At 31.2% G+C, this 12,898-nt stretch overlaps 1 protein-coding gene across 2 annotated transcripts; it reads right to left on the reverse strand.

Annotated features, from left to right (window-relative positions):
- Window positions 1-537: 537 nt before the first annotated feature.
- fu (STKc_STK36 domain-containing protein fused) lies at window positions 538-12,525 on the reverse strand. 2 transcript variants are annotated; one of them, XM_068773573.1, is made up of 11 exons: window positions 12,271-12,525; window positions 11,938-12,197; window positions 11,476-11,644; window positions 10,767-10,922; window positions 10,127-10,314; window positions 8,904-9,715; window positions 7,519-7,625; window positions 6,234-6,374; window positions 4,486-4,580; window positions 2,355-2,488; window positions 538-1,435 (listed from the first exon to the last, which is right to left on the reverse strand). In XM_068773573.1, the coding sequence occupies exons 1-11, from the start codon at window positions 12,379-12,381 to the stop codon at window positions 1,083-1,085; spliced, it is 2,526 nt and encodes an 841-aa protein (XP_068629674.1). In that variant the 5' UTR covers window positions 12,382-12,525; the 3' UTR covers window positions 538-1,082. The 2 variants fall into 2 exon arrangements, with proteins under 2 accessions (XP_068629674.1, XP_068629675.1); XM_068773574.1 differs by lacking the exon at window positions 12,271-12,525 and having other exon boundaries at window positions 11,476-11,656; window positions 11,938-11,964.
- Window positions 12,526-12,898: the final 373 nt, after the last annotated feature.

The following is a 12,898-nucleotide window of genomic DNA, read 5'->3' on the forward strand; positions in this document are numbered from 1 at the left end:
CTTGCAGAGATAAGAAGTAAACAATTATTAATTTTAATGTATAGTGATTCGAATTTTGAAAATGATATTCTTACTATATTATCATTACGTTATATTTGTTTTTTCAGAAACCATTCATTTCTGGATAGGGTGTACAATACGTTAATTGACAGCAAATGCTACACATTCACTTCTTTAAAGCTGTTATGCCTATAACAGATCACTCTGTATAAATATAAAATATCTTTATAGATAAGTTTAAATACTTACTAGTTTATATTATGTGTGTCAATTTTATACATAATTATTTCATAGTCACTTTTCATGTAGTTATTTTAATGCGACATTTTAGTTGTACGTTTGTATTTCATTCAATTTTGCAGTAAATCATAAAATAATTTTCTTATTATTGACCCCAATACTGTACTAGTCTTTAAATTACGTTTGGATGTCGTGAATTACATAAAATATTTATACTATCGTCATCGCAAAATAATTACTGATTATATTGACTGAAAAAAAAAGACCTGTACGAAGAGAGAATGAACTTTGTGAAAATCCAGCCTTTTTCGCAAATATCTACTGCAGGAACAGTCTATTCTGAAGATGATGGTATTTTGGAAACACTTTGCAAACGATTCATTGTCGACATTTCCGCAACCTTATTTAAATGGTTTTAAGATAGTTTTAAATCGTTTTCATGTAATTTAAAAAAAATACAGAACGTATCCCCCCGCGTATCCAAAACAAGTTACGTCTTTTTGAATGCGACTATTTATAAGCTTACCTGTGGAATGTATTTACCGCACGAAACGAAACCTCACAGAACATATTAATCCCAATTTCCCTTGATATCACAATTTCATATTTTTGTTATAAGTTTCTTAATAATCTGTGGAAGGTTCCTATGGAATCACATAAGTAAATGAAAAGGTAGCTATAGAAAATTGCGTGCAGATTAGATATATATATATATATATATATTATCATTTGCCAGTTTTCTATGAACTTCGATCGTTCGTCAGTGGGAATTTCAAATCAATTATTCACAGCTAAGGCAGGACAACGTCTGCAGGTCAAGTAGTATGAAAATAAAGAAGATATCAGCTAACATAAAAAGGCATATTATTCAACTCCTTCGTAGCTAGTCTAGCTGCTCTATTAAGAGTCATATTGCAATGTGTGTGCAGAGCTTCCAAACAGTCACTTTCCTTCTTAGTCCACTTCGATTCCATTGCCGCAGAAAACGCTGTACACGAGAAAGTACACAATAGACTGATTAGTATACAAACTCTCATTCTGAGAGCATCGCTAGGCTGTTCTAGAAGTTTCATGAAGTTAAATGAAACGTCATCAAATAATATTTTCTCGACGACGTCAGCATGCTCAGGAAGATCTTGTAGTATAGTTATGAGAAGGCCGACTGTGTTCAAAGCAATGCGTGGTGCTTTCGCTGCTGTAAAAACAATAGTTATTTTAAAAAAGGAAATATTTCTATTGTTCCGATAAGCTTAGATTTAAAAAATATTATAGTAATACAAGAAAGTTCCAACAATAACATCCCGACTTAGCTAACTGCAGTGCACTTTACTGTTCCCTAACGAGAGGCTCACGTCGAAAAAAGTCGGGGAAAGCAAAAGGGTTCTGTTAAACATCCATGAAGAACCTATACTACATAGATGTTTAAAAGAACCCAGTAACTAACTGACACAAGTCCGATGGTTTGCTGATCAAAATATATAAAATTTAAGATACCTTAAATCATAAATAATAGAAATAACCTAAAATTAGGAAAAAAATAAAATATATATTTGAACATAAAGCACAGTAATTTGAAAGATTTAAAACACACTTGTTCTTATGACTGTCTTTAAACTGAAATAATTTAAATTTAAGGTTCAATTTAATTACGTTGTATACTATTAAACTGAAGACGTAACATAATCTTCTACACCCCGCCCAGGCAAGCTCCACTCTCCACCAAATAAAAATAATAATAATAAACACAAATAATTTGTTTACTGTTCAGATATGTACGAGTTTCTTTAATAATCTGACATATTTATTATCGGTATTGCTGTATCTTAACGGTACTAACCATCTCTTCTTAAACCCCGGTCCCCAAGGAATGAAGAAAATGAATAAAATGTAATAACACAAATGTAAAGAATGAAAGACGATACAAAAGATTTTAAATAAAAACGAAAACTAAAAAAATTATTACACCCATAACTCCCTGTTCTTAACTAAATAGGGATGGAATGAGAACTAAAAAAAAACTCGATATCTATATCACCTGTTCTTCTAAGCGTTTCATTAGAGAGAAAACGCATTTTATGAACGGCCTCTATTATTATTGATTTGAATATACTAACATAGAGTCAGGAGCTTGGTGAATACAGGGTATGCTGTGTATGAGATCAAAGCTGTCGCCAATTGTCTAACTCCTCGACAAGAGCGCACGCACAGCCACGAGCACACCTCAATCATACGACTTACACCTTGATACCTGCGTAAAAAATACAATTATTAAGTATAAACGATAAAAATTTATTGGTGTTTTCAATACAGCTAACTACATTCTATGGCAGCAACACTCAAACCCTCTATACTTTGTGTTGTAGCCCACTACGTGTTCTTCATTTTAAGTCATTTGCATTAAAAGATTTATCAAATATTCATAAAACAGATCTATTTACCGAGAAAGAATATTAGTATAGACAATATATAGGTTTAAACCCAATAATCATGGCATAAACATTCTAAAGATTTCAGGGTGTTACAAATAGAAACGTGTAAAGAATGTATATATGTATGTATATATATATAAAAATATAAACATATATGTATGTTCATATATACATTCATATATAAATATATATATAATATATATATATATATATATATATATATATATATATATATATATATATATATATATATATATATATATAACACTATTGCATTAAGCACGTAGGCTCCAATACAAGTATTTAATATATACTTTTATTGGAGCCTCCTTGTCACTTGTTTTTTCTTAATTTATTTTAGAAATTAGATTTATCGAACTCGAAACTAAAAATAAGAAAAAGAAAACCGAAACAATAAATAAGTAAAAGTAAATTCCGAAAAGCCTATAATCATTAATATTTTTTTTGTAATTGACCTTTCTCGCGTCTAGTATCACGTGTCGTTTTGTTTCTAATGCGTGAACGACAAATTTCAGATACCTTCATTATCGTAGTGGCTTGTATAAAGTTCTCTATAAAAAATAAGACAAATTGACGAAAGTTTTTTATCATTACATCTGATTAATAAATGAAGTTGTGAAATAAAATCTAAATAACGTACGAATGGTCTTAGTCAGCAGTGATAAGATTCAAGTACGAATATATTTTAAAAGAAAATACGTTTGTGAAATCACATTGGTGTAGACACAAGAAATAGCTTTCGATGATTTCAAAAAACTAATTAACCAAAAATAAATTGTCAAAATAGCCAAGCAAATTAGCAAAAAAGTTAAAATAGCAGAGGGCAATCCACATAGCGCGTAGAACCGATGGTGCTTTAGGTCTCTAAAGTGAATACCACGGGTAGCCAAGCGCAACGGAAAATATCCATCGAAAAGATGACAGACACCATTGTTCGACGTTCGACGACCATTGATTGACGAATTTCGTCTGACGACGTTGAGTACAGCTTCCAACTGGTCTTATTGGAAATCTATGGCTGAGTTATATGTCAAGCAGCGGACGTCATATGGCTGAAACAATACTCTGTGATCGCAGAGGTAAAGCAGTGGAAGCCCAGCGGTAGAGGACTCGATTCTCAGGATACATTCTTATATGTAATTCACACTTTGTGCATTAGTTAGATAAATTTCCATTGCTGCTAAATAAGTCCAGACGTTGAGTAGCAGCAATCTCTGCGTACCATATTACCACAGCGATCGCCAACCTGCCTGCCAAGTGTAGCGATTATGATATATCCAAATATATCTGTAGGGATCCTCTGGAGGCCTATGACTTGCAGTGGGTGTCTATGGGCTAAAACGACGGTCTCGAAGGCTCTTACGGAGGCCATGTGAAAGAGATTGGGATGACCTCCCAATCTAGTAAAATGATTAAGGGAACGGCCCGTGGTAAAGCTCCTAAGAGAGCCCTCTTCTTATTCTGACAACCGTATTCTGATAAATAAGGGACATTGTAAAAATGACCGTAAATAAAACGCTTCTATACTTGGCAGCAAGATTTTCAGAACAGGGCGCGTTTGGAACCCTCGTAGCTTTAAACTAAAAGATGCCATTAAAGGTGAGCATTATCTGCTTCTAGTTTTTAACAAATTAGGTTCTTACGGAGTTCTCGTGACATACAAAACTGGACAATAAATGATCCTTTGTGGTTAATAACTTGAATAAATAAATCGTGAAATGCCTTCAGGATAACCAAAGAAAAAAATGTATGGAATAAATACATTTTTAAAATACTATTTTGGTTTGGGACATACCTGTCCTCTGCTTCATCGTCATTATCATCTTTATCTTTAACCAACGTGTTTATTGCAGCCACAAAATTGTAAACCACCTTTGCTTCAAGATACACCTGTAAAAGAACGTGAAATAAATTAAATAAATCGTTTTAAATTTTTTTTAATACATAGTAATTTTAATAAAAAAAATATTTGGTGAAGAAATACACACAGTTTATTTGATCTGTGCTAAAGTTCCGCGTATAAACATCACTGTCAATAAAAAAAATCTTATTCCAATTTTTTTTTTAATTTATAATCACGTAGAATTCTTTCTTGACCTATTTCTTTAATTAAATTTTTAATTACTATACATATCTCATAAATAATTTTAAAAATTAACAAGAAATTAAACATTCATTTGCTTTGTTTCTCAACTGCAAATCATAGCCAGTATCTGAATGGTCAATCATAGCAGCAAACCAAAAAAATGTAATTAAAGTTAGAAATGATCCCTTGTGAACTGAAAATTATATGTAAAAATTTTGATCTCAGGTGTCAAATGTATTGGGAGGACCGGAAAGTAATGTTATTTCTGTCGACATAATTTACAGAAATGACGATTGAATTTTACCGCTCCGGCGTTGAAAATTAGTATACTAGATGGCAAAAGGTTGTTGATAACGAAGGTGAATATATTGTTGATAAGAAATAATAACTTCTTAAAGATGTAGTCTTGTGAATTTAACTTAAGAAAGCGATTTTACTTTCCGATGGTCCCTCTAATATATTATTTGTTATATGAATATGTTTGGTTTGTTCTTATTTCGTGACTACCTTTTATGACACACTATTATAGCGAATTTGACTGCAATTCCTAATTTTTCTCTCCTTAGTTACTCCATTTAATGAACGTTTGGATTAAGCACTGATAACCCAGTTGTTATGTACTGTTGTTTACGGCTGCTCGTCGTAAGATCGATTGCCCATAGACATATTTTGAATAACAAAAATAATATACATAAATACAAACCGCGTAGTAGGCATCATAATTTAATTTTTTTTTTTTTGACAATTTTAGTAACCCATTTTCAGTTTATCTTCCATTAATTGGAGACCAATACAAATCATAATCAATATGTGTTGAGATTTGAGCAGCCCGATTTATTTTAAACAACGATTGAAAGGACTATCAAAAGCTGTGAGTTAGTTATAAGTAGTTATATAAAATAATTATATTGTTACGTTTATTATAGTTTCCCCTATTTAGTAAATGGTAAGATATGTTCTTGAAGGTCTCCATGGTTACATACTTATGTAAACTTTTACATTAGAGCTACACCAAGTCGAGGGTCGGTCATCTCGGACGCTCTTGTGTCGGATAGTTAAACACGTATTACAGACGCGCCCAAGCCGAGGTCACCTCGTAGGGGGCCTTGGTAGGTAATAACTTCATGGAACATAAGTCGAAGCAATCTCGGCTACCTTAAAATCCCGTGAAATAGTAATATACAGCTTGAGCAAAATCCGCGAGCTTCGCTACCTTAAAAGTGGTTTTGTTTAATTCTAATTTGTATCACTAGGGTATATTGCTCACAATGTATTGTTTTCTTTTTCTTGCGTTTACTAAGTGTAGACAGTTGGAAGAGGGATTGCCAGTATAAAAAATGTCTAAGATGTCTACACTTTTCGACCTGTTTTCACGAACTCGCGAAGTCTGGAAATGATTGAGCAGCAGTGAAATTACGGTCCTAAAAGTAAATAGAACAATCGTCGAAAATACTAACATCCTGTATATTGAGCAGCGTGTGTCTAGGCAGCGTATGGGACAAGGCAGGCAAAGCCAACAAAGCAGCTACAGCGCCACATACACGAGCTCCCCTCTGACCACGAGCGGCGCTCCCAACCACACCTACCACCATGCTCACCTGAAATATTTATTTTTCTTTAATAATTTAAATTAATTATTAATGTTATAAATAATATTTAAGAATACAGACACTACCAAGTTACGAAATAAAGAGAAAGGAAAATTTGGTATAATTTTTACTATAACACAATGAAAATAAATAGCATGAAGTATATATAATATTAAAAACATTTGAATATCGAATATATAACAATTATTGATGATTATTTTTAAAACACCACCTATCTAACGTGAATAAATCATAATCGGAGATCAGTTTATTGGGAAAAGCACTTTTGTATAGAAACAAATTCAAAATGCAATTGCACGGGTGAGATAGATAACTATACCTCCTTGTGAAAATGTGCCGCCATGTTACACCTGCTTATATATCAAAAATTGTCACTTTGTTAATTTATCTAATTATTGAAACCATCTCCTCATCCAATAATTATTAAAATCCATAACTATTCTAAAGAGGGATCTGGGACATAATGTTCAGTAAAACTTTTTTGTTTAATTGCAAATGTGATACAAAAAATTATTACTCATATTATATAACAAGGGTGACCAAGCTCCTCGATAGTTCGAGCCATTGTTCGAAATTTGAAATTTTTCGCGAACCAAATTTAATACACATTTAAAACACGCAAACGAATATTTGTTTTACAAAAAATATATTCATTGAAACTATATTACAAAAGTACAAAATTTATGTATATAACACGTATATAACAGCAATCCTGATAATACTTAAGATGCCGGTAAGTAATTATTATCGGTGTTTGATAATTGATATCGGTAATTTTACGGTGGAATAATAATAATTATTATTCACACCAGTAATTTAATTCAATTTCTCAGGAGCTGACATAGGTAACATAAATTTAAATGTTGAAATAATTCGACAATCAATCGGGGCCAAAAATAATCGTTCAAAGAGCAGCATGTGGCTCGCGATCCGCTGTTTGGCCACCCTTGTTACATAAAGTCAAAAAATTTATTACTGATGTATTTTTTTACCTTTTGTGGATACCAGATTAATTTCTGTTTGAAACCAACTAAATGGGACAATATATATCAAAAAATATTATTATTGAATACAATATTTCATTTGTATGAAATGTAAGTAGGTTGGTTGTACTGTGATAGCTTTCACGTACCATGTTTAGTTGTGTAAGCGATTCTACATCTCCATCCATGACTTCAGTTATGTTGGAATTTAAAAAAGCTTCCCATTCTTCCAACTCTATTGTTGACGGCTCCTTTACTGTAAATAATACATTGAATTTGTTAAAGGCAATTTTCGATACCTCTGTCAGTTCAAATTTTGTCTTAATTTATTCGTGATAATGCAGGTGAGCAAATTTCAGAAATACAAATCGACTTTATCTCCAAAACAATATCATTCATCAGACAATTCTCTTTAATTTCTGTTTATTGTACCAAGTTACTTGACAGTTACTATCAAGATGAGATCTTCAGAACCCGATATTGCATGAGTATAAACCAATGGCTCGCTTAGGCTAACTTATTTAACATCAAATTAACTTAATTTTGCTTTCACTATTGATGACTTAATTTATGATGTAGCTTATGACCAGCGTTTAATAGCTTAAAAGAAAAGAAATCAATACTCTTTCTGTAATCTCACAACATATTCATGATAATATATTATACATTAACTATAATTATAACAAATTAAAGTAAACTGGCTATACTAAAATTTCGACTGCAAAGATCTCTAATTCTTTACCAATTAAGATCAGATTTTTTTTAAAAATCCACATAACATTATAAAATTACCTTTTATTAAATTCATAATGTATTAGTAAATGTATTTTACATTAAAAGTAAATTGACAAAAGGCTTATTATTCAATAAATCAACATTTATATGACAAGAATCCTTGACAATGATGTCGCTTGATTATTTTGTTTTCATTTATGCTGTATCTGACATAAAATGTATGTGCATAAATCTGTATTGTTAAACTTTCTTAAAAGGTGCATTGTTGTGGAATTTCTTCCTGCTTTTTCTTTACAACTATAACACCTTGTGGAGCAGAATAGAGTCTACAATAAAAAATATTTATTTAATATTGATAGTCTGCTATTATTTTGTACTGCTAAAACTTCTGATGTTCAACAAATTCCGTTTATTTTTTAAAATCTCACATAATAGTCATGGGTAAGCCATTTTAATTCATTTAAAATTAAATGCCTAATACTCTATCTTTTATAATGCACCTCATTTTTTTAATACAAAGATTATTGTTAAAAAAATAAGATCATTTATTATATTAAACAAGGTAGACAGGATGTTAATGTGGAATTTAAATAGAAATGTTACGTGATCACAAAGAAAACATAAGCATATGTGATCAAATAAAAATACGAAATTTAAATGTAAAATATTGTGCTGGTAACATTTTTAAGGAAATCTATTTACAGGTTTGAGATTATCTTTTTAATATAGGGTATAAAATGAGTAACATTTTAACAAAACCGCTAAAAAAGTGTAACTTCTAAAATCTAAAAGTACATACCTTCGAGATCTTTGTCAGTTTTAACAATGCAATCATTATTTGCAAGTTCATCTGTTATTTCTTCTATAACTTCACTCTTTTCAGTATCTTCATCCCTATCTTCTTTTGAATATAATGTTTTATCTACACTTGTCATTTCCAAGTTAGGTTCACTTGTACGACGTTGGACTTCAGGCTTTTTCTTATCAAAACTTCTGCTAAAATGAAATGATCTCTTGATACTTCTCGTCAACCTATTGCCGCCGCTGCCAAATCTAAGTTTGTCCTTTGAAAACTGTAGGAATTTTTGCTTATAAGACGGCGGCACACTTTTACTTAAACCTGAACTAACATCGCTACTACACTTTGTAGAACTTTTGGGGTTTTCGAGACTATGCGAAGCAGTATCAACAGATTTTACTTTCTGTTTTAATTCTACAGTTTCTTGCTCTTTAGTAGCAGATTCGTTTTCCGTAGTAACCTTAGTGCTATCTTGTTTTTCTTCATCAATTTTGTGCATTCTATTTGGATTCGGATCATGTTTGGCAACAGCCATCAATTGGGCCATATTTTTTTCTAGATTACAGACGACGAGATTAGAATTATTCATGACATTAAATTCGTGACGCAATAACTTAGCATTAACGGCTGTGATTGGCTGCGATTGGTCTTCGTCGTCAGTTTTAAGACTGTCCCGAACACTGAAAGCACTTGTTGCTCGAACACTGTCATCGTCAGATATTGGTACACACTCAATAGCTTGCATGACACCACGAGCGTTACGTAAATCATGTTCTCTACCAGATTTGATATCATCTTGAATTTTTGCATTTCTGTTGATATAAATATAACAATAAATTAAAACATTGCAATAATTTTAAAATATTTACAACATTCATAAGCCACTCAAATAGATTTGTAATAGAACCGATTGGAAGCGGTCAGAATCCAGTATCTTCCTAAGACCTTAACTAAGTCCATGTTATGGTTGTACATGATGCATTTCACTTCTCCTTAGTAGCCACTCCAGAACCTTAAAGTCCCAGTGGCCAGATGTTCTGTGCACTATGTGGCCTACCCACTGACACTTGTCCTGGGCTATATTGGTTTTGTTCATCTACGGCTCTTCTTATTTCTAATCTCATAGAAGAATCATATAGCCCTCTCATTGGCTCATTGAGAAATTGAGCTTGTCAAGGTCCCCCAAAGTAACAGACTATATTACATATTACTACTATCCTTACATGTTATTACTGCCAATTTTATCCCTCTGTAATTGTTTCGCTTCTTGTTGACTGTGTGTTAGCGGTTTGGTAAATGGTGATTCACTTTGTACATCCTCAGGCAATATCAGGACATGACCTAATACAAAAGGGTGCTCTAAAATTTCCGGCCAACTCATTCTTTTTGCTGGATCTTTGTGAAGTAAACCCTGAAAAGTGAAATGTAATTGCTTTAAATTTGGTTTACAGATCATACGCATAATTATTATGATAGGCTTTTAACAGGCTAATAAACATAATTGAAGTAAGGGCTACATAATTTAGTTTACAACATACATAAGCTTTGCAGTAGAAGCTATTTAACTTTAGATTAAAAGGACTTACTCCTAAACTTTACTGCATACATTTAGTTTAATACAACTTCATAGGTCAATTTTAAAATGACTGCATAATGTATTAAAGAGATTAAAGAATTAATTAACAAAATCAATTCTAACAGAAACTGTAATCCTTGTAGGTATAATACAGTAATGAGAGACAATATTGACAATTGAAAACATTTTTATTTAATTTATATTACCCAATAATTGACTATAACTTTTGGCAAATTGTCTATATAATTTGTGATAGTTCTATTTACTTGGATTTTCACAAGACTTACTTGAAGAAAGGATCTCGCTTCCACGCTAATAAAACTTGGCCACTGAACTGGTTTATGTCGAATCATGCGGACCAACTGCCAGATTGACATGGTACAAAATGGTGGCTGTCCAGCTATTAATTCGTACACTATACAGCCCAATGACCACAAATCTGCCTGAAAACAATTAAAATATCTATGAATTAGGGAAAATTTAATACATAATTTTTACTTACTACTTTACAAGTATAAACATTTTTTTTTGTCCAGCTTGCGTGACTTGGCATAATCATTATCATACATTTCACAGATCCAATCAAAGAGCTTATCAGGCTGTTTTGGATCCAGTTTCTTTCAAGTAGACTTTAAAACAAAACATATTTATATGGTTTTAAATCTTGAAATGTTTCAAGAGTAGTAATTATTATTTAACTTTGTTGAACACAAATTAGACTTGCAGTTCTAAATTCAATGGCATAGAAAACAATAAAAATTAATTACAATAACACGTGTTTAAAATTTAAGAATTTACATTACTTAAATTTTCCTAAATTTTTTATTGGAGAAGAAAATCACATCCTATTTTTATGGGCTATCTAATTTGTTTGTCTAGTAATGCTAGTGTTGGTTAAAAGACACTTAAAACAACTCAACTTGTTTTATCAAAACATAAATTTACAGATACAATTAAACAAAAATGTACAAAAAGTATTTAATTTAAATAAGATACCTGATGATCATAAGGTTTTTCATCAATCAATTCTGGCGCCATATAGAGTGGTGTTCCTTTAATTGATGTCAAAATGTGTGTTGCATTAGTCATTATGCGTGCAAGACCAAAGTCACACAGCTTTGCTGTACCCATGCTATCTAATAACACATTCTGTGGCTTCAAATCTCTGTAATTTTATCTTAGATATGTTATAATAATAAAAACAATAATCAAGTACAAATTATATTTCACTATAAAATTAAATAGTAAGGCTTTCAGAAAAAAGATAACAACAGTACACTAGTCATAAACACTTGGCAAAAACTACAGAATCTAAAAATAAATGGTTTTATCTGTCATATCCTTTTTTTAATAAGTTACATATTTTTATGGCGTTCCATAAAGTGTATGTCACAAATTAATATATGTATAAATGTGCATTCATATGCATAATTTAAAATAAAATTTGTTTATATATACCTGTGTAAAACTCTATGGGAGTGTAAGTAATAAAGTGCTGAAACCAAATCCCAAGTGATTTTCTTCACTTGCTCTTCATTTAAGCATCCTTCTTTAGCCAATATACTATGTAATTCTTTTTCCGCATACTCTGTCACTACAACTAACTCTGTTTCTGTGTCAAAGCTATCAATCATTCTTATAATATTGGGATGATTGAGCTGTCTTTGAATGTCGCATTCTTGCCTTAAATTTTTAAGGTCTTTTGGGGATCGTCCCTTCTGTAAATACATAGCAGGGAAAAATTAATGCCCATTGACGTACAATAATCATTTCATTCATGCACCAACATACCTTTCTTATTACTTTTAAAGCTACCACTGCATCCGTCTCTTTATGTTTTGCTTTAAAAACACGCCCAAAAGAACCCTCCCCAATAAAAGAAATAACTATATAACTATCCATATTTTCAAAGAAGATGAGGTTTATTTTAAAACCGATAAAAGTTGACTTATCCAAATTTGGAGACTGAAACTAAATTTTACTGGTAAAATATTTGTAGTTTGAAATATTTTGTATCAGTTTATGTCATAATTACATTGTATAAAATTTTAAAATTACATTAAACAACTTTTAAGTAACACTGCTAATATATTATAAAAATAAACAAACATCAATATCGATGGCACATTAATTTTTCATCTATTATTGTAAAGGCAAAGGAATACAATCTATAAAGCCACAGTTAAGTTTATTTTTTTAAGATGTATTAAATTACAGATCTGTAAATAATTATCATTGCTTATTAGTAGCTTATAAAGAAATGTTAGAGAATTATTGAATACGTAGTTCGTTAAGTTATAATTATTTAAATAACTTTTATATTAATCTGTAGCCTATGAAACATCAAAATGATCATCAATATTTTAATTTATTGAACACTGATTAATTACTTTAAACATAGCAGCAAATTTCATCATTG

Source organism: Battus philenor, unplaced genomic scaffold (assembly GCF_028537555.1).
Source record: "Battus philenor isolate CCGP_79_NKW_IND1 unplaced genomic scaffold, ilBatPhil1.0.hap1 SCAF_6, whole genome shotgun sequence".
NCBI classification, from domain to species: Eukaryota; Metazoa; Arthropoda; class Insecta; order Lepidoptera; family Papilionidae; genus Battus; species Battus philenor.